Source organism: Hemiscyllium ocellatum, chromosome 31 (genome assembly GCF_020745735.1).
Source record: "Hemiscyllium ocellatum isolate sHemOce1 chromosome 31, sHemOce1.pat.X.cur, whole genome shotgun sequence".
Lineage (NCBI taxonomy): Eukaryota > Metazoa > Chordata > Chondrichthyes > Orectolobiformes > Hemiscylliidae > Hemiscyllium > Hemiscyllium ocellatum.
Genome location: NC_083431.1, coordinates 46,976,641 through 46,997,170, shown reverse-complemented (window position 1 = coordinate 46,997,170; position 20,530 = coordinate 46,976,641). Strand labels below are relative to the sequence as shown.

At 41.9% G+C, this 20,530-nt stretch overlaps 1 protein-coding gene across 2 annotated transcripts in view; it reads left to right on the top strand.

The window, feature by feature from the left end:
* Positions 1 to 20,530, top strand: part of ap2b1 (adaptor related protein complex 2 subunit beta 1) — a 313,188-nt gene that overhangs the window by 31,855 nt on the left and 260,803 nt on the right. For both annotated transcript variants that reach the window (XM_060848300.1, XM_060848299.1), the window contains exons 4-5: positions 2,733 to 2,868; positions 6,690 to 6,935. In XM_060848300.1, coding sequence (XP_060704283.1) covers positions 2,733 to 2,868; positions 6,690 to 6,935 — 382 coding nt within the window. The remainder of the gene's footprint in view (positions 1 to 2,732; positions 2,869 to 6,689; positions 6,936 to 20,530) is intronic.

Here is a 20,530-nt window from a genome sequence, read left to right as displayed (position 1 = left end):
GGTCCCTGTCCCTCTTAAAGCCTTCCTATCCATGTATCCATCCAAATGTTTTTTAGATGTTGCCACTGTACTTGCCTCAACCACGTTCTGTGGCAACCCATTCCATATACACACACCACACTCTACATGAAGAAGTTGCCCCTCAAGTCCTTCTCAAATCTTTCCTCTCTTACCTTAAACCTATGCTCTATAATTTTCAATTCTCCATCCCTGGGAAAAAGACTATGTATGCCCATCATGATTTTATGCACCTCAATAAGGTCACCCCTCATTCTGCTGTGTTCCAAGAAATAAAGTCCTATCCTAGCCAACCTCTCCCTGTAACTTAAGCCTACTAGTCCTGGCAACATCTTTATAAATGTTCTTTGAACTCTTTCTATGTCTTTGCTAGAGCAGGGTGACCAAATCTGTACTCAATACTCCAAATACAGCCTCTCCAATGACTTATGCAACTATAACGTAACATTCCAACTCCCAAACTTAATGCCTTGATCAATGAAGGTCAGCATAAGAACAGAAGAACTAGGAGCAGGAATAGCCGACTGGCCCTTCAAGCCTGCTCCACTATTCAGTATGATCATGGTTGATCTTTTCATGGCTTCAGCTCCACTTTCCTGCCCTCTCACTATAACCCTTAATTCCTTTACTGTTCAAAAGATTAAGTTTAAAAACATTTACTGAGGAAGCCTCAACTACTTCATTGGGCAGGGAATTCCAAAGATTCACTTCACTCTGGGTGAAGATTCACTTCACTCTGCTCCCCCTAATCTTGAGGCTTTGCCCTCTTGTCCTAGTTTCACCTGCCATGGAAACATTCTCTCTGTTCTATTCTATCCTATCTATTCCCTTCAAAGTTTTATATGTTTCTATAAGATCCCTCTCTTTCTTCTGAATTCCATTGAATATAATCCTAGTCTACTCAGTCTCTCCTCATAAGCCAATCCCATCAACTCCAGAATCAACCCAGTGCACCTGCTCTGCGGCCCCCCCTCCTGCCAGTACATTCTTTCTCAAATAAGGAGACCAAAACTACACATAGTATTCCAGGTGTGGCCTCAGCAGCACCTTCTACAGCGGCAACATAACCTGCTTTTAAACTCCATCCCTTTGGCAATGAAGGACAAAATCCCACCTGCCTTTTTAATTACCTGTCAGACCAATCATCTGTGGTTCATGCACATGGACACCCAGGTCCCTCTGCACAGCAGCATGCTGCAATTTTTTAAACATTCAATTCATAGTCCTCATTATTCCCAGAATGGATGACTTTGCATTTATTAACATTGTACTCCATCTGCCGGACCTTTGTCCGCTTATTTAAATTATCCATATCCTTTTGCAAAGTTTCACCATGCCTCCTTCACCGCCCTGTCTAGCTGTGATGTCGCTTTCAATGAGCTATATACTTGGACTCCTTCTTGTACAACACTCCTCAAAGTTCAGAACTCTGTACTCACTAACTCACCACCTGACTCCCCAGAAACCTACCTGCCGTCTACAAGGTGCACAACAGGAGTACTATGGAATATTTCCTGCATGCCTGGATAAGTGCCAATTCATCAACACTTGAGACTTCTGGCATCATCCATGTCCAAGCAGCATGCATCGCATCCACCACCTTCATCATACAATCCCTCCATCGCTGCACAGCAGCAAGTGTTTGTTTGGTACCACCTACAAGCTGCACTGCGGCAACGTTTCATCAACGAAACCTTCCAAACCTGTGAGCTCCATCTAAGAGAGGAAGGACAGCAGATATATAGCAGCACCTACACAAGCAGTTCTCCTCTAAGCCCCTGCACCATCCTGACTTGGATCCACATCACTGCTTCTCCTCTGTTTCTGAATGAAAATACTGGAAATGTTTTCTGCTGGCACTGTGGGTGTACCAATCCCCTCTCTTTTACGTGCGCGCACAGGCATGCACCTCAACCACAATTGAAGATGGTCAATAAATGCTAACCTAGCCAGCAATGAACTTAAAAAATAATTTTATATTCAATCACTCATACATAATGTGTACACATTCCAAATTGTACGTGATTACAATGCACATGGATATTAATCCCCAACCCAGGGCTGCCCACGGTGCTCAGTCTGAAGTGTTAGGGTTGTGAGGTTCAAGACAGCATTGGCCCTAACTGAGCGATATAGCTGTGAACAAGAATCAGACCAAGTTTCATGTTCTGTTTAAAGTCCTCCAACTTAAGCCATCTTTCTCCATATACTCCCCCAACCCTAAGGGTATGGCAGTGACGTCCAAGAGACCAAGAAATTCTCAGCAAAATATAGTTTAAGAGGACCTATAGGAAAAATGCTAGGTTCCAAGGAGATTCCACCTTTAAAGCTTAAACAAATCTTTGAAGATGATATCACAGTTTATCGTTCATTGATTATTGCATCAATCCTAAATCAGTTTCACAACATAGCCTCATTAACATTGCTGGAGTACAGACTGCAAGCTCATGTATCCTTACAAATTGACATAACTAGGTCTAACACATGTGACTGGCAGAAATATATTTAACACGGTGTTGCATTACTCTAGTGATGTTAAGGGCAATCTGTAATGCTGCATGGTTCTTCCCTCCATGGATTCATATAGAACTTGTGTAAACATGTTCCAGTTGATAGAATGCTGAATGACTTAACTATTTAAGAATGTTTGCGATAGGAGAAGTCACCCTTTTTATTAAGAGGAGCCAATGAATCTTCTGTTGTGTTTTGTGTAGTTCACTTTTTCCAGATGTGGTGAACTGTATGCAGACTGACAACCTGGAGTTAAAGAAGCTGGTTTATCTCTACCTCATGAACTACGCCAAGAATCAGCCTGACATGGCCATCATGGCTGTCAACAGCTTTGTTAAGGTACACTCATGAAAAGTTGATAGATCTCTTGAGTTGTCATGCTTCCCAGAGACACAAATGTCGCAACACACTCTGCTCAATTTCTATTGTGAATGAGGGTGAAGAGCTGAAGTTGAGCCCAACATCCTTGGATTAAGAGGTAGATAAGAAATTCCCTGTTTTTGTCCCACATCACTATCTAATAATGATTTGGGTTTGATCTTTACACAACAAAATAAATTCCTGATGTTTCCCACACCAGCTTAAATGTGAAGGAAGTCCAGTTGAGCCAAGAGGTGCCAGAGGATGGTTGATGCCTGCAAAAATACATTTCATACTAGGCAAAGATACCATTTGTGAAAATGTAAAAACAAAATTACAATTTAGAAATAGTATAAAACAATTATTTTAATCACAGATCAGTTTGAACTTACTGAGACATGTGGTCTATTAATCCACTACATTCTTGTTTCTTATGAATAAGTCTTGACAATTAATGTTCTTTCTGTAATTTCATCAATACCAGATAAACTACATGAAATCCACGCTGTTCTTTGCTGTGCCCCCAATTATACATCGCACGTTTCCCTAGAGCCCCACCAGTGACAATATCAGCATGTTTCGTTCTGTGTCTTATAACTACACTTGCAAGACTGGGATAAAATCAATATAGGAGAGAGTAGAAGTATCCTGGCCTGGCTCTGCTACTGTGGTACATTCACCTGAAAAATAAGAGACCAATTTCACGGCTTATCAGAGCTGACAAGAAGATCAAACATATTTCCGAAGCTCGGTATAGTTATATTAATTGTATTTTAATTACCATGTTTGTATGTCTATGATAAAATGGAAAAGCTGACAGTTCATGTGAAGATGATATTGAGAATTTTCTCAAAATAAGTTGACCAGTTTAAAAGTTAAACAAGAGTTCAAAGAGTTGCGCATAAGCATTTTTCCATTTTTTTTATTGCTGTCTTCATGAGGTCTTGAAAGCACTGTTGTTTTCTGTAGATACATGACGTTGGATAACTCGCCACTACCCTGTCCATGCTTCACAGGTGAATGTTCTTAACAGAAAGTACTGGTGGGTCATTTAAATAGAGTGAATTGCAGTTCAACCCAATCCCGTCCTTGTATAGTCTGTCCATGTGCACTTTCCTCCAGGCATGAGTAGATTAGAATGGTGGGAGAAAGTGAGGACTGCAGATGTTGGAGATCAGAGTGGAGAGTATGGTGCTGGAAAAGCACAGCTGGTCAGGCAGCATCTGAGGAGCAGGAGAATCGATGTTTCAGGCAAGGGCCCTTCGTCAGGAATGAAGAGAGTGATTCAGAGTGATAGTAACCTGGGCTGGATTATCTTTGCCTCGTCTATCCCTGGGACGCTGTAGTCAAACTGAGTAATTAAATAGTCTTTTCTTCACAGATATTCATCAACTACCTGTATATCTTTCAACTTCTACTGTTCTTTCAGATTCCCAGGATTTACAGTATTTGAATAGTAAGACCTAGACTGCTGCTGAAGCTGCTACTGTCCAAACTGGTGGAACTCAGGGATGAAATATTATTTCTTATGAGAAGCATTTTGAAATCCTGTTATTCTCTTGATTTCTGTAATGAGAACAGCCAGATCACTAACAATGTTTTGTGACCTTAGGGCCACTGGGTAGTTTGAAATTGAAGGCAAGTTATAATCCAAATGTCCTAATGAAGCTTAAAAGATTGAAATGCAATTAAAATTACTGTATATAAATCATTACTTCCATCTCAGCACTCCATTTGGATCCAAGTTAAATTTAGTGTGGTGCTGGAAAAGCACAGCAGATCAGGCAACATCCGAGGAGCAGGAAAATCGATGTTTCGGGAAGGAGCCCTTCATCAGATGGGCCAATGGGCTGAGAAGTGGCAGATGGAGTTTAATTCAGATAAATGCGAGGAGCTGCATTTTGGGAAAGCAAATCTTAGCAAGACTTATACACTTAATGGTAAGGTCCTAGGGAGTGTTGCTGAATAAAGAGACCTTGGAATGCAGGTTCATAGCTCCTTGAAAGTGGAGTCGCAGGTAGATAGGATAATGAAGAAGCCATTTGGTATGCTTTCCTGTATTGGTCAGAGTATTGAGTACAGGAGTTGGGTCATGTTGCGGCTCTACAGGACATTGGTTAGGCCACAGTTGGAATATTTTGTGCAGTTCTGGTCTCCTTCTTATCGGAAAGATGTTGTGAAACTTGAAACGGTTCAGAAAAGATTTACAAGGATGTTGCCAGGGTTGAGGATTTGAGCTACAGGGAGAGGCTGAACAGGCTGGGGCTGTTTTCCCTGGAGCATCGAAAGCTGAGGGGTGACCTTATAGAGGTTTACAAAATTATGAGGGGCATGGATAGGATAAATAGACAAAGTCTTTTCTTTGGGGTCAGGGCGTCCAGAACTAGATGGCATAGGTTTAGGGTGAGAGGGGAAAGATATAAAAGAGACCTAAGGGGCAACTTTTTCATGCAGAGAGTGGTGTGTGTATGGAATGAGCTGCCGGAGGAAGTGGTGGAGGCTAGTACGATTGCAACATTTAAAAGGCATTTGGATGAGTATATGAATAGGAAGGGTTTGGAGGAATATGGGCCGGGTGATGGCAGGTGGGACTAGATTGGGTTGGGATATCTGGTCGGCATGGACAGGTTGGACCGAAGGGTCTGTTTCCATGCTGTACATCTCTATGACTCTATCAGGAATCCTGATGAGAGGCTCCTGCCCGAAACGTCAATTTTCCTGCTCCTCAGATGCTGTCTGACTTGCTGTGCTTTTCCAGCACCACTCTAATCTTGACTCTGATCGCCAGCATCTGCAGTCCTCACTTTCGCCTACTCCATTTGGATCAACCTTCCTGAGCAGAATCTGCCAGCAAACCTGTTTTGGATTAAGGAGTGAGAAATGTGGGAAGTCAGTTAGCAAGTTTCTTCTGACAAATCCCATCTAAATAATGGCAGGTTTTGAATGACTGTGCAAGAGTAGTCCTTGCTGACTGGTTCAGGTCAAGCCCAAGTATTCAGGAAGTGGACATTTTTGGGTCATGCCAGACATTGGGATGTTGCCTCTGGGAATCGGGATCAAATTATAATCATAGTGATATACAGCACAGAAACAAACCCTTCGGTTCAACTCGTCCATGCTGACCAGATATCCCAAATTCATTTTGTCTCATTTGTCAGCATTTAGCCCATATTCCTTTTAAATCCTTCCTATTCATGTACCCATCCAGACGGCTTTTAAATATTGTAATTGGACCAACCTCCAGCAGTTCATATGTCAGCTCATTCCATACACGCACCACCTGCATGCAAGAGTTGTCTCTTAGATCACTTTTATGTCTTTCCCCTCTCACCTTAAACCTATGCCCTCTAGTTTTGGACTTCCCTACCCTGGGGAAAAAAATGTTGAAATCAAATTGATCAAATCTTTATTTGAAGCTTGTTCTTCTCTGACTTGTAGGATGTGAACAGAGAATGTGTTTAAACAGTTTCAAACCAGTTCCTTGTGTTCTTGCCCAGAGCAATCAGTTGGCACTTCCACTCTGTTTACCAGGCCTTTGATCGGGTATATGGTGCACAGTCATAGGTATGCGATGGTGTGGTACCGAGGTGCTTTAACATGAAGCTTCACATTGCTGTACTATAACACATCTTCTGAAGCCTGGTTGACAGCACTGAAATCAAAATGTTTCATTTCTTCGGTGCACACAGTGCAACAGCAAAGCTCTTTGGCAATTTTCATAAAATATCTCAGATCAGAAGGATGTACTAATGTTGACATTTCTTTTAATTGTAATGCCTAAAATCTTGTTGTTCCCACAGGATTGTGAAGATCCCAACCCCTTGATTAGAGCTCTGGCAGTCCGTACGATGGGATGCATACGTGTGGACAAAATAACAGAGTATCTTTGTGAGCCGCTTCGCAAGTGTCTGAAAGATGAAGATCCGTACGTCCGGAAAACAGCTGCTGTCTGTGTGGCCAAACTGCATGATATCAATGCTCAGATGGTCGAGGATCAAGGCTTCCTGGATTCACTGCGAGACCTAATTGCTGACTCAAACCCCATGGTATGAAACTTACTGCTATTTCTTAACATGTGTTTTGTGGTTTGACTTGTGCTACATCTTTTTCCTATGCATTGAGAAAAGGACTGAGGTTAACCATCGGTTAAGGCCTGATTACAGTGCACTTGTGCTGTATAGAAAGTCAAAGCCATGTTTAATCTACAGCTTGCAGGCTTAGGTTCCTTTATGAAATGAGTTTAGGTGGTTTTGCTTGTGCACATGGGCAGCCTATATAGATTTATAAACTAAAAATGCAAATCAAACCATGCAAGATTCTGTACCACAAGTGTATTTCTCAAGTTCCTTACCCTGAGATGGCTGCTATCATCAAACATAGCCGGACTCATAAGATACAGTATGTATAGATTCCATGAGCAAAGAAATTACAGTGCAGAGGGAGCATGTGCATCTCAGTGTAATTTTGCTCCTGTCCTGAAACTGGGGTTATCCACTATTATTTCATTTTCCTGCCCATTTTCATTTTAATTAATTGAATTAAAAACTGCTTGTTGTAAACCAGTCCACTGACTTTGTGACTTGCTTCCCCTTTCCTTCTACCAGAGATGATCAAGGCTCCCTCATTTCTGTTAATTTTAAAAAGTGTTTGGATTCTGCTTTAATCTTAATGAAAATGATCCACTAAAAACAAAATGTTGGACAAATTGAGCAGTTCTGAAGAGAGAAACTGTGTTCATGTTTCGAGTTCACTTATATCTCCTGTTTGGAATTGAAAAGAGTCTGAAATATGACAGGTTTTATCCTTTTGAGAGAAATAAGTGTGAAAGGGAAGGACGTGGACCTGTTATCAGGTGTTTCAAACTTAGAGGTTCACCTTTCAGGACTGGGACGATGAGCATTGCATGACTTTGGAACTCCTTCTGAAAAAGATGATGGTGATAGCTTCTTTTTAGGGAAGGGAATGAAAGATCCTTGGAGATGGGTGGGAATGTGGAATTTGGAATACAAGCAGATCAGCAATGATCGAAAGGAATGACAGAGCAGGCTTGAAAGATTGAGTGGCCTAATTTTCCCAATTCATACATTTGTACATAAAGTTATTGTGAAATAAAAGGCGGAGAATGGCTTGAGTGAAGAAACTATGCATTAGTCCAAGGAGGATGTTAATTCGTATTTTTTCAAAACTATGAAAATTCATCCTTGATTCAATTCTTATGTGTCTTTTTCAATATTCATAGTGTAATATAGTGCCAAAACCTCGATGCAGTGTGGTAGAGATAATGTAACCAATGTCTTTTTCAGGTTGTTTCCTTAACGTTTGTATTCAGCACCCTAGTTTATAAAGCTTGGACTCTGACTGGACATTTTCTGTCTGTAGTCCCATCTTTATATATCTCTGTGGCTGCACTCTCGGTTTTTTCCATTTCTCCACTCTTCTGAAAGTTCAGGCTTTCTACGCTTTTACTGCTCTTTACTCTCTGAGATATGCTGCTTCTCAGTTCTCAGCATAGATACATGGCCGATGCAGTTCAGTCGCTCCACTGACTGTTATAGGTAACACAATACAGAAAGAGGCCACTCAACTCTTTGAACCTTTTGGAGGGAGACACACATTTAATTCCTACTTCCATTCCCCTTGGATTCTCCATAGCTGGGTAATATTTCCTTTTGAGCTATATATCCAGCTGCTTTTTGGATGATATTATGGAATCAGCTTCCACGCACCCCCTCTACCCCTGTTTGAATAATCATTTCCAGATTGCAGTAACGAAGTAATCAAATTACCTCTTTGTCTCCCTGCAGTCTTCCTTTCAGTTTGTAGTGCCCCCAAGTTAGTATGATTACTAAACGTGAATGTCATTTATTTTGTGCTTATATACAAATTCATTATGTGATCAGAAAAGAAAATGAGGTCCATTGCAGACCTTGACCATTCAGCATTACCCAAATCCTGCCAATCCAACAGCTGGTTTATTTGCTTTCTCCCTTGAGTCATCTATTTCACCTAGCCATGTGTTCACTTCCTCTAGTACACACTTAAACTTTTCCTCACTTAAGTTTTTCTTCACCTCTGAAAATCCACATAAGCAGAGTGCAAGTGATAACATTCTTTGTACATGATGAAAAATTTGAATTTAATTAGTCAAATTACACCACTTCTCACATTGTTCCTGAGCTTCCTTGATCAGCAAGTGTCTTTCTAGATGTTAAATCTTGTAAAGTGCTTGAGTGCCATACCCTGAATTGAGTTGAGTATAATTGGTGTAGAGTTTTCAAACTTGCCCTCATTTCCATTCTTGAGTAGGTTGCCACTCACTATCGATTTCTTGATCTGAACCTTGGGTTCTTCAATCCCTGATGTTTTCCCTCCATGGTAAAGAACCAGGTGCTGGGGTGTTAATGGTCTCATAGGCTTCTGGTGAATCCGAACTTCAAGAGTATTGGCTGGGATGCACCATGGCTGCATGTGATCCTTGCTTGTGCACACGTAGCTGCTCACAGATAGGTACACATTAGTAATTGCAATTGGTACAGTGTGGGCATTTTATTCCCCTCGTTAGTTCAGGCTGGCATGGAAATACAATGTTTTGCTGACTTTGTTCAAGCCAGCTAATTCAGAGACCAGGGTCTTACCATACTGGGCAGTGTTGACCCCTGTCAGTAATCAGGGAAGTTTCCTGATCCTTCACTGGATTAGCATACAGGATTGAACTTGTGCTATGTTCTCAATAACATTAGGAAAGAGGAAATTATGGCAAAAAATCTCACTCTTCAAATTCAGAGATGAGTGCTGCTGTCTTGCCATTGCCCACAGGATCTGGTCATGTCAGTCATGTTGATACCCTCTGCACTGCTCTTCTTAACATAGGTACTTGTGTAAAGAATCATATCTCCTGATGTAATGAGCTAATGGATGCAAAGACTCTTCAACGGGTGCCCTTGGCAGATGCTTTGAAGCTGATGGTTGTGTTGAACGAGCAATGCAGAGGCTACTGATGGGTAGGCTTTCCACAACCATATCGTCTGTGTGGACTGTTTTGGCTGGTGAATGTTTTTATCAGCGTCACTTCAGTCTCTTTTGGGCAGCAGTTCTGTGAACCGATAGATTGCCAGTTCCAGTACTATCTCATCGTGGCTGGACTGATGGGGATGTACATTGCTGAAGAATATGAAGGGGATGAGGGTAAGAAGGAGAATCCATTCAAAATCCAGAGCAGGGATTTGAGGACCTATTTAACCTATCGAGCTTAGTTCTGCAATGCTGTTGTACAGGTCGTTCTTGGATAGCACGCGTTCCGGCAGCATCGTTTGTCTGTAACGTTGCTGAAGAATTAGGGAGCGGTATTTTCAAGACTGCTTACCTCTGTTCATAAAAGTGTGAATCTAGTGGGGATCAGTTCGTACACTTTGTTCTGCACATGCATTGAAATCTCAGTGCCATTCTGCGCATGCATGATGTCAGCGTCATGTCGTTCTGCACATGCATGATGTCAGTTGCTGACAGAGCAGCTTTCTGTGAGAGGTACTGCACAGAGAGCAGCTTTCTTACACTTTTTAAATGTACTGTCTAAAAATTTACTTTTTGTTTAGTTAATAAATATGATATTGACCTTCATTCAGGCTGTGCTATGCTTTGTGTTAGAGTTTTGGGTGATTTTTGAACGATTGTGTGTGTTATGTTTTGCTGGTCTGCCCCTAACTCCACTTTTCCCATTGGCCCCATTATTTCTATTCAGCGATTTCCTATTAAGTGAGGTTTTGCTGGAACACAACTACTATGTTATAGGAGAACTATCTGCAGTAGGCCAAGTGAAGTGCTAATTCAGGTACAACTAGAATTTTTGCCATGTAATCGTAGTATTGACTCCTTTTAACATTTATTCACATTGAGAAATTTGGAAGTTAAGCTGTTTGCTGTTAGTTCAGTTATGAAAAGAAATTTTGTACTAGAATCTTTCTCACAAACAAGTGGACTGCTGATGAGCCTGGGTAGATTCCTGGGATATACTGCAGACTAATGGCATACAGGTATTTAGAATATTTTATGCAAACCTCCCTCATTTTGCCTCTGCTGAACCTTAATTGTGATGTGAGCAAATTTAAATTCTGATCACCTGCAATGCTGATCTTCTATGTTAGATTGTCTCATTCCATTCAATTGCATTCTTTGTAATTTCATTGAATATCTGTGCAATCCATTTGGCTGTATAAAATGCTTTTGAAAATTGCGCATTCTGATGTTTTCAGCAAAGGCTTCACTGAATGACAACTGAATCTCAGCCATTTCAATTTCCGTCTTGACTTGTAATACCCACTAACACCCACAGTTACCTCGACTATACATCCTCATGCACTACTTCCTGTAAAGAGGCAATTCCATTCTCCCAGTTCCTTTGTCTTCCCCAAGTCTGTTCCAATCATGCCAATTTTGACAAGGCAGTCTCTGAAATGTTGACCTTTGTCCTCAACTGAGAACTGGATTAGTGGTGCTGGAAGAGCACAGCAGTTCAGGCAGCATCCCAAGTGCAGCGAAATCGACATTTCGGGCAAAAGCCCTTCATCAGGAAACCTCATTCCTGATGAAGGACTTTTGCCCGAAATGGCGATTTTGCTGCACTTGGGATGCTGCCTGAACTGCTGTGCTCTTCCAGCACCACTAATCCAGAATCTGGTTTCCAGCATCTGCAGTCATTGTTTTCACCTCAACTGAGAACTCACCAGCGCCATTGTTGACAGGGCCGTCAGCCGGGCTCGACCCATCTCCTGTACTTCGGCCCCCTCACTGTCTTTTCCTTCACTCAACAGCGATAAGGTTCCCCTTGTCTTTACCCATCTTCCCACCAGCATCCACATCCAGGAGATCAATAGCTGCCATTTCTGTCATCTCCAACAAGATGCAACACACATTCCCCTCTCCTCCCTTGTCAGCTTTCTGCAGGGGCCATTCCCTCCAGGACACCCTGGTCCACTTTTCCTTGACTCCAAAGATGTCCTCTCAGTGCTATGGTACCTGCAGAAGGTGTCATACCTGTATCAGTTTACTTCCTCCCTCTCTTTCTCCCTCCCTTAATATCCAAGGGCCCAAACACGCCTTTCAGATGAAGCAGTGCTTTACCTGCTGTTCATACAACCTAGTCTACTGCATTTGCCTTTCACAATGTGGTCTCCTGTACTTTGGGGAAACAAAGTATAGACTGCGTGACTGCTTCACATAACGCCCACAAAAGAGACCTTGAGCTTCAGCTGCCTACCACTTCAATGTACCACCCTATTCCTTGGCCAACATCTCTGTCTCAGGCTTGCTGCAGTGTTCCAGCGAAGCTCAACACAAGCTGGGAGGACAGCACCTACTTTTCCGCTTGGGGACCATGCAGCTTTTTGGATTTAATATCGAGTTCAATAACTTTAGGGCTTGAACTTTCCCATGTCCTTACCCCAACCCCCACAAACCAGGTTTCATTATTACACGTCTGCTATTGTGCACAATCCATTGTTAGTCATTAACAGTCCCCATTAATAGCTATTCACCTGCCTAGTCAGATTGGTATTCATTCCTTCGTCTGTCCAAATGTTCCTTTCTCTTTTTGGCTCTATCCCCACCTATCATTTACACCTTACTCCCTCCCCCCTCTCTATTTTCTGCATATAAACCAATGTTTTCCTAGCTACCATCAGTTCTGAAGAAGGGTCACTTGATTCGAAATGTTAATCAAGGGCCAATCAAGGATACCAGTGGGAAGTTGTGCATGGAATCCGAGGAGATAGAGGAAGTACTAAATGAATACTTTTTGTCAGTATTCACCCTGGAAAAAGACAATGTTGTCGAGAGGAATACTGAGATACAAGCTACTAGATTAGACGAGATTGAGGTTCACAAGGAGGAGGTGTTAGAAACTCTGGAAAGTGCGAAAATAGATAAGTCCCCTGGGCTGGATGGGATTTGTCCTAGGATTCTCTGGGAAGCCAAAGAGGATATCGCAGAGCCTCTGGCTTTGATATTTAGTCATCATTGGCTACAGGAATAGTGCCAGAAGACTGGAGGATAGCAAATGTCCCCTTGTTTAAGAGGGGGAGTAGAGACAACCCTGGAAATTATAGTGAGTTTTATTTTGCTTGTGGGTAAAGTGATGGAAAAGGTCATAAGAGATCGGATTTGTAATCATCTAGCAAGGAATTATTTGATCAGGGATAGTCAACACAGTTTTGTGAAGGATAGGTTGTGCCTCACAAGCCTTATTGAGTTCTTTGAGAAGGTGACCAAAATGGTGGATGAGGGTAAAGTGGTTGATGTGGTGTATATGGATTTCAGTAAGGGGTTTGCTAAGGTTCCCCACAGTAGGCTATTGCACAAAATACGGAGGCATGGGATTGAGGGTGATTTAGCAATTTGGATCAGAAACTGGCTTGCTGAAAGATGACAGAGGGTGGTGGTTGATGGGGTATGTTCATCCTGGAGTTCACTTACTAGTGGTGTACCACAAGGATCTGTTTTGGTGGCCACTGCTGTTTGTCATTTTTATAAATGACCTGGATGAGGGCGTAGAAGGATCGGAGAATAAATTTGTGTATGACACTAAGGTCAGTTGCATTGTGGATAGTGTTGAAAGATGTTGCAGGTTACAGAGGGATAAAGTTAAGCTACAGAGCTAGGCTGAGAGGTGGCAAATAGAGTTTAATGTGAAAAGGTGTGAAGTGATTCACTTTGGAAGGAGCAACAGGAATAAAAAGTACTGAGCTAATGGTAAGATTCTCGGTAGTGTAGCTGAGCAGAGAGATCTCTGTGTTCATGTGCATAGATCCCTGAAAGTTGCCACCCAGGTCGATAAGGTTGTTAAGAAGGAGTACGGTGTGATAGCTTTCATTGGTAGAGGGATTGAGTTTCAGAGCCACAAGGTCATGTTGCAGCTGTGCAAAACTCTGGTGCGGCCGCACTTGGAGTATTGCATACAGTTCTGGTCACCGCATTATAGGAAGGATGTGAAGGCTTTGAGGGATTCAGAGGAGATTTTCTAGGATGTTACCTGGTATGGAGGGAAGGTCTTGTGGGGAAAGGCTGAGGGACTTGAGGCTGTTTTCATTAGAGAGAGGAAAAGATTGAGAGGTGACTTAGTTGAGACATATAAGATAATCGGAGGGTTAGAAAGGGTGGACAGTGAGAGTCATTTTTCCTCGGATGGTAATGGTTAGCATGAGGGAACATCACTTTAAATTGGGGGATGATAGATATAGGACAAATGTCAGAGGTAGTTTCTTTACTCAAAGAGTAGCAAGGGCGTGGAACGCACTGCTGGGAATAGTAGTAGACTTGCCAACTTTAAGGGCATTTAAATGATCATTGGATAAGCATATGGATGAAAATGTTTTGGAGATACTGGTGTTGGACTGGGGTGTACAAAGTTAAAAATCTCACAACACCAGGTTATAGTCCAACAGGTTTAATTGGAAGCACACTAGCTTTCGGTGCGACGCTCCTTCATCAGGTGATTGTGGAGGGCTTGATCGTAACACAGAATTTATAGCAAAAATTTGCAGTGTGATGTAGCTGAAATTATACATTGAAAAATTGATTGTCTGTTCAGCCTTTCATCTGTTAGAATACAGTGATAGTTTCAGTTTTTTCATGTATAAATCACAGAACCTTTTTTTAAAAGTGGCAGTCTCGGGTTAGCTGTTAACAATGGTGATAGCTAGACAATATGTTGAAGGTGTTGGCCCCCTGTGTTCTCTGTCTATGACCTGATGTTTAGATTGATTCTAATCTAAAAAATGAGTTAACAGAGTTTTACATAAATTCCTGCAGTTTTTGAGCTCAGAGTTCTACATGAATGCATGCAGTTTCGCTCTGAAACCTATTGGACTATAACCTGGTGTTGTGAGATTTTTAAGAATGAAAATGGAATAGTGTAGATTAGATGGGCTTCAGATTGGTTCCATTGGTCGGCCTAACATCCAGGGTTGAAGGGCCTGTACTGCGCTGTAATGTTCTATGTTAATTCTGATTTCTCTCTACAGATCCTGCCAGATCTACTGAGCTTTTCCAGCAAATTTTGCTTCTGTTTTTGTTTGTATTAGAAACCAGGGACGAAGGCTTTGTCACCTCAAGAACAAAGTTTTGGAGAAACTCAGCAGGTCTGGCAGCATTTGTGGAGAGGGAATCAAAGTTAACATTCTGAGTGCGATGTCTGTTCTATGGAGCAGAAAGGGGATGGAAAATGATGGGTTTTAAACTGTTGACAAAGGGGACATGGAAGAGATGGTGAGGGTGCCCAGAACAAAAGACCATGCTAATAGTAGTAAAGGAGAGATCTGGATGCCAAAAGGTTGCTTTCTTGGTCGAAGCAGAAGAACATAGTTCCACTCTGACAGCAAACCCATAATGTCAAGGCAGGTTTGGGTTAGGGGTGTAATCCAAACAGAGGACAGTGTTCATGCTGTAAAGTTGTTGAACTCAGTACTGTGTTCTGAATGCTGTTTAAGTGCCTAGGCAGGAAATGGGCTGTTCCTCCAGCTTGTCCGGCTTCACTAGTTCGCAGCATTACCTTTTTTCCCCGCTCTGTGTAAAATATCAGGTACAGCTGAAATATTATATCCTGACTTTACTATAATTTCCAATTTAGAAACTGTATTTTTTCATCAAAATGAAGTAATTTGGCATACTTCAAATGAAGAATTAGTTTTACAGATGAGAGCTTGTTTACCAGTCGTTATGAACTAATACACTAATCAAACCCTTATTCAACTAGCCTTGAACCTTTTTTCCAGGGTTCTTAAGTGAGCAAAATGGAACTTTAAATGCCAAAACATGTGATTTCTTTAAATTTTCACTTGCAAAGTGGTCATTGCACTATATGGAGAACCACTGTCAGCAGCCTTTGTATTTCTAAGTGTATTTTAACTCCTGAATCACGATACCAGACATTGCTGTCAGTTTTACGTAGTAATGATCGTGATCATGATAGTTTCGCGGTCTTTACAAGTGTAACATTTGGAACACATTCACATGGCTTGATAGAATGCTTAATACACGATTCAAAGACTATCCATAAGAGGGCTTCCGTTGATTTTGGTGAACACATTATAGTATTATGTTCAATTTGTGTTATGTTCAATTAAATGGTTCAAGATGTTGTGTTTACTCAGATATGTTTTAATCCATAAGCAGTGAGAACTTGCAGCAGTGAAATTCAATGTTAAGCTCAAGAAATATCCACAAAAGCCTGTAAGGATTAGTTGTAAACCATTATGAGAATCACTGCTTCCATTGAGGTGCTGGTATATCTGTCCTGTACAAGAGTAGCCAGAATTCAACCCTTGTCCTATTTAAGAATGTTTGAGTATGAGGGAAAGTATACTTGAACCAGTTAATTATCAAACCAGTTCTATTGATTAGAAAATGAAATTTCAAAGGCATGCATTTGTCTTTACCACAAGATGGCACCATTTCCTCATAAATTAAGAGCCCATGTAAAGTGTGTCCTGGAGACACAGAAGTGTTTAGATAGCTTCTTTATTCTCAGACTGGAAGACATGTGCAAGTTGAATTTAAGACACCATTTTGGAGTGCAATACTTGCTGTTTTCTCAAGCACTTCTCAGTTCAGCAGCACTTAATTGCAAGTTTGCCTGGTGAGATAGAATGAAGCTGAAAATGTGTTGCTGGAAAAGCGCAACAGGTCAGACAGCATCCAAAGAGCAGGAGAATCGACATTTCGGGCATGAGCCCTTCTGATTCCTGAAGAAGGGCTCATGCCCGAAACGTCGATTTTCCTGCTCCTTGGATGCTGCCTGACCTGCTGCGCTTTTCCAGCAACACATTTTCAGCTCTGATCTCCAACATCTGCAGTCCTCACTTTCTCCGAGATAGAATGAAGGACATCTGTAGCTTGGGGAAAGCCAGCCAATGAGGCTGGAAAGAGTGCGTTTAAGTGTTGTACTTTGAAAAGGTGCAAGATTTTCACTTATATAGTATTGTACATTTAGTGGGTGGGTGTATTAATACGCATTAGCTGCTGTATCAGTGATGACAAAGTGCAGAAACCTCTTACTGACTGAGTTTTCTCAGCCCATCTCGTAAGCCACCGAGAGCATGGTTTCAGGGATTGGTTGCTGGCCTTGACATCCACAGTCCAAGTACTTGCTGCAGCAGTTACATCTTTCTAAATTACATCTATCATCTTTGGCCCATTGTCTTTGAAGCATTTTGTTATCCTCAAGATATGTTTATCATACAGTAACATATGCACACTCAAAAGCTTAGTTATGTGCATACCTTCCTAGTGTAAAAATATCTTGTCGTTGAGCAAGTTGAAGAGCAATAGAGTTTTAGATTCCCTACAGACTAGATTAGATTCCCTACAGTGTGGAGACAGACCCTTCGGCCCAACAAGTCCACACCGACCCTCTGAAGAGTAACCCACCTCACCTCTGACTAGTGCACCTAACAACTATGGACAATTTAGCATGGCCAATTCACCCTAACCTGCACATCTTTGGAATGTGGGAGGAAACCGGAGCACCCAGTGGAAACCCACGCAGACACGGGGAGAATGTGCAAACTCCACACAGACAGTCATCAAGGCTGGAATTGAACCTGGGACTCTGGTGCTGTGAGGCAGCAGTGCTAACGAGTGAACCACCATGCCGCCCCTTGTTCTTTGCCATGTTGCTGTCCCAAAGAAAGGGTGAGGCATGTTGAGGTAAAAAATTATTTTAAATGCTTAGTCATGGGCCAGAACTTATGCTGGTTGCAGTAAGTATTTTGGTCTTCATGAATTTTGTCTCTAAAACTTCATTTCGCATTAATTGTTCACATTTGGGTACCTCTGTCCATGTATTGATGGAAACCATCTATATCCTCTGGCTGTCAATGATGCAACACTGTAGTGACACCTCCATTTTTCACCCAGTAGATCCTTGGCCTGTACAGCGTAGAGCCTTTCCACTTAACTTTCCTGCTTTCCCACTTGTTACAAAAGTTACTATTAAATAATTTTGTGAAAAAGCATGTTAAAAGACAGCACAGGAGGATGAAATAGGAACTGATTTACTTGTACATCTCTTGATTCAAATATGAAAGCTCTGTAGCATTACATCATTTAAAGACTTGATCCCTCTTTTCTATTTGTAACCCAAAGGAAAATTGACTACTTTTTTTATTTCTTCACTTACTGTTTTCTGTTTATAATTTTTGACACAGTGAGACCTGTAAATTACTGATACCTGAAGGATTATTATCAGCTGTTTTTCTTTTCAGATCTCCTTCTTTTCTAAATATTCGCAGCATTAATTTTTTGGGGAAAAAGAAGCACTCGAATAGGCAATCCCTCCCTGCCTCCAAAAAAAAACCAAAATAATGATCGTGCCACTGCTGTAAATAGATGTGTGTAATCTGAGACATCGGGTGCTTTCACTCGCAATGTAGGTGCTGGGTAAAGCGATTCCCATTTTGCAAAAGTGTCTTCTTCCACAATACTTGCAGTTGCGTCTCACATCCCTGTGTGTCCAGTGTTTTAAGTTGCAAATGGACTTGATGCATTGATGCAAAAAAAAATGCTGGAGAAAATAAGCTGGTCTCAGCAATTGTTTCAGGTCTAGTGATCCTTGTTCAGAACAGCATTTTTGGTTACTTGAGATGTTATGTCTGAATACAGGGTAAATGCGTCTTGGTGTCCATTTTTGGGCAAAGTCAGAAGTCACACAACACCAGGTTATAGTCCAGTAGGTTTGTTTGAAATCACGAACGTTTGGAGCATAGCCCCTTCGTCAGATGAAGTGAGAGAGAAGCACTCAGAGACAGAATTTATAGGCAGAGGGGTCAAGGGCGGAGAGAGATCAAAAAATCATAGAAATGGTGTGAGTAGAATAACAAATTAGGAGGAATGCAACGGACATACAGATTTTGAAAGATGTCCACATAAGAACAGGATACGATGCTCAACTCATTGATCGCCAGTTCCGATGTGCTACAATGAAAAACCACAACCCCCTCAAAAGGCAGACATAGGATACGATCAGGATAGAGTACCCTTTGTGGTCCAGTACTTCCCTGGAGCAGAGAGACTATGCCATGTTCTTTGCAGCCTCCAACTTGTTGTCAGTGACGATGAGCACCTTGCTGAGGTTATCCCTACATTTCCACTTCTCCCCTTCAAACAATCGCTAAACCTTAAATAGACCATTGTTCGCAGCAAACTACTCAGCCTTCAGCACACATCGACCACAGCACCATAAAACCCTGCCATGGCAATCTCTGCAAGACCTGTCAGATCATCAACATGCATACTACTATCACATGTGGGAATACCATCCACCACCTACACAGCAGATACTCATGTGACTTGGCCAACGTTGTCTATCTCATACACTATTGGGAAGGATTGCCCAAGGCATGTGAGACCATGCAGATGCTACAAGAATGGATAAATGGACATTGTGCAACAATTGCCAGGCAGGCATGTTCCCTCCCAGTCAGGAGCCCTTCAGCAGTCAAGGACATTCTGCCTCTGATCTTTAGGTAAGCATCCTCCAAGCACCCTTCGAGATGCACAAGGATGTAGAATTGCCGAGCAGAAACTGATAGCCAAGTTTCATACCCCTGAAGATGGCCTTAACCATGATTTTGGTCTCCTGTCCATTACATGTGACCCCACCACACTGTTGTATCTGTAAAATCTTCCCAACTGTCCTGTTTTGACAACATCACCTTGAAACATTTTGATCTCTCTACCTTAGTTTGTATTTTGGTTAGACCCTCAGCATGTGACTTTTATACCTATCATGTGATTCCAGTCATTTGGTTTGTCGACAGCACCACCTTATTTTTAATTTTTTGTAATTATACCTCTGCCTCGTTTAATCAGATTGTAGGTCATCCCTTCACTTGCTATATCACTTCACCTCCCTTCACTTGTTTCGTACTCATTAGTTCCTGTCAAATTTCACTATTAATGGAAGCAACAGATCTCCAGGAGTGGGCTTAGTATTTGCATAACACAAGGTACTAATTCGTGTTGTTGGAAGTATGCTTCAAACATCCACAAAACAGATGAACTCCACAGGTGAGAGTGACTGCTCTTGATGTGAAGACTGCATTTGATTGAATGTGACATCAAGGAGCCTTAGTGTGGTGCTGGAAAAGCACAGCTGGTCAGACTGCATCCGAGGAGCAGGAGAATCGACTTTTTGAGCAAAAGCTCTTCGTCAGGAATCTTAGCAAACCTAAATCAGTGGGAATGAGGAAACCTCTCCCCTGGCATAAAGGAAGATGGTTATGAATGTTGGACATCAGTCACCTTGGTTCCAGGATATCTGCGCAGGTGTTCCTGTGAACACTGATAGGGTTTCCTTGTCCTTTGTTTCCTCCCCAGCATTCTCATCTGCCATTTCCGCCACCTCCAGCAGGATATGACCATCAAACACATCATCTCCTCTACTCACTACCAGCATTCTGCAGGGATCGTTCCCTGTGTGACACCCTGGTCCACTGTTCCATCACTCCCAGTATTTTCTCTCTCCCCTTCCACGGTAATTGCAGAAGGTATGACACTTGCCCTCTTAGCTCTTTCCCCCTCCCTTTAACTCTGCTACATGTCAGACCAAACCTCTGGATATTGTCCAGGTCTTGCTGCATTTGGTGATGGA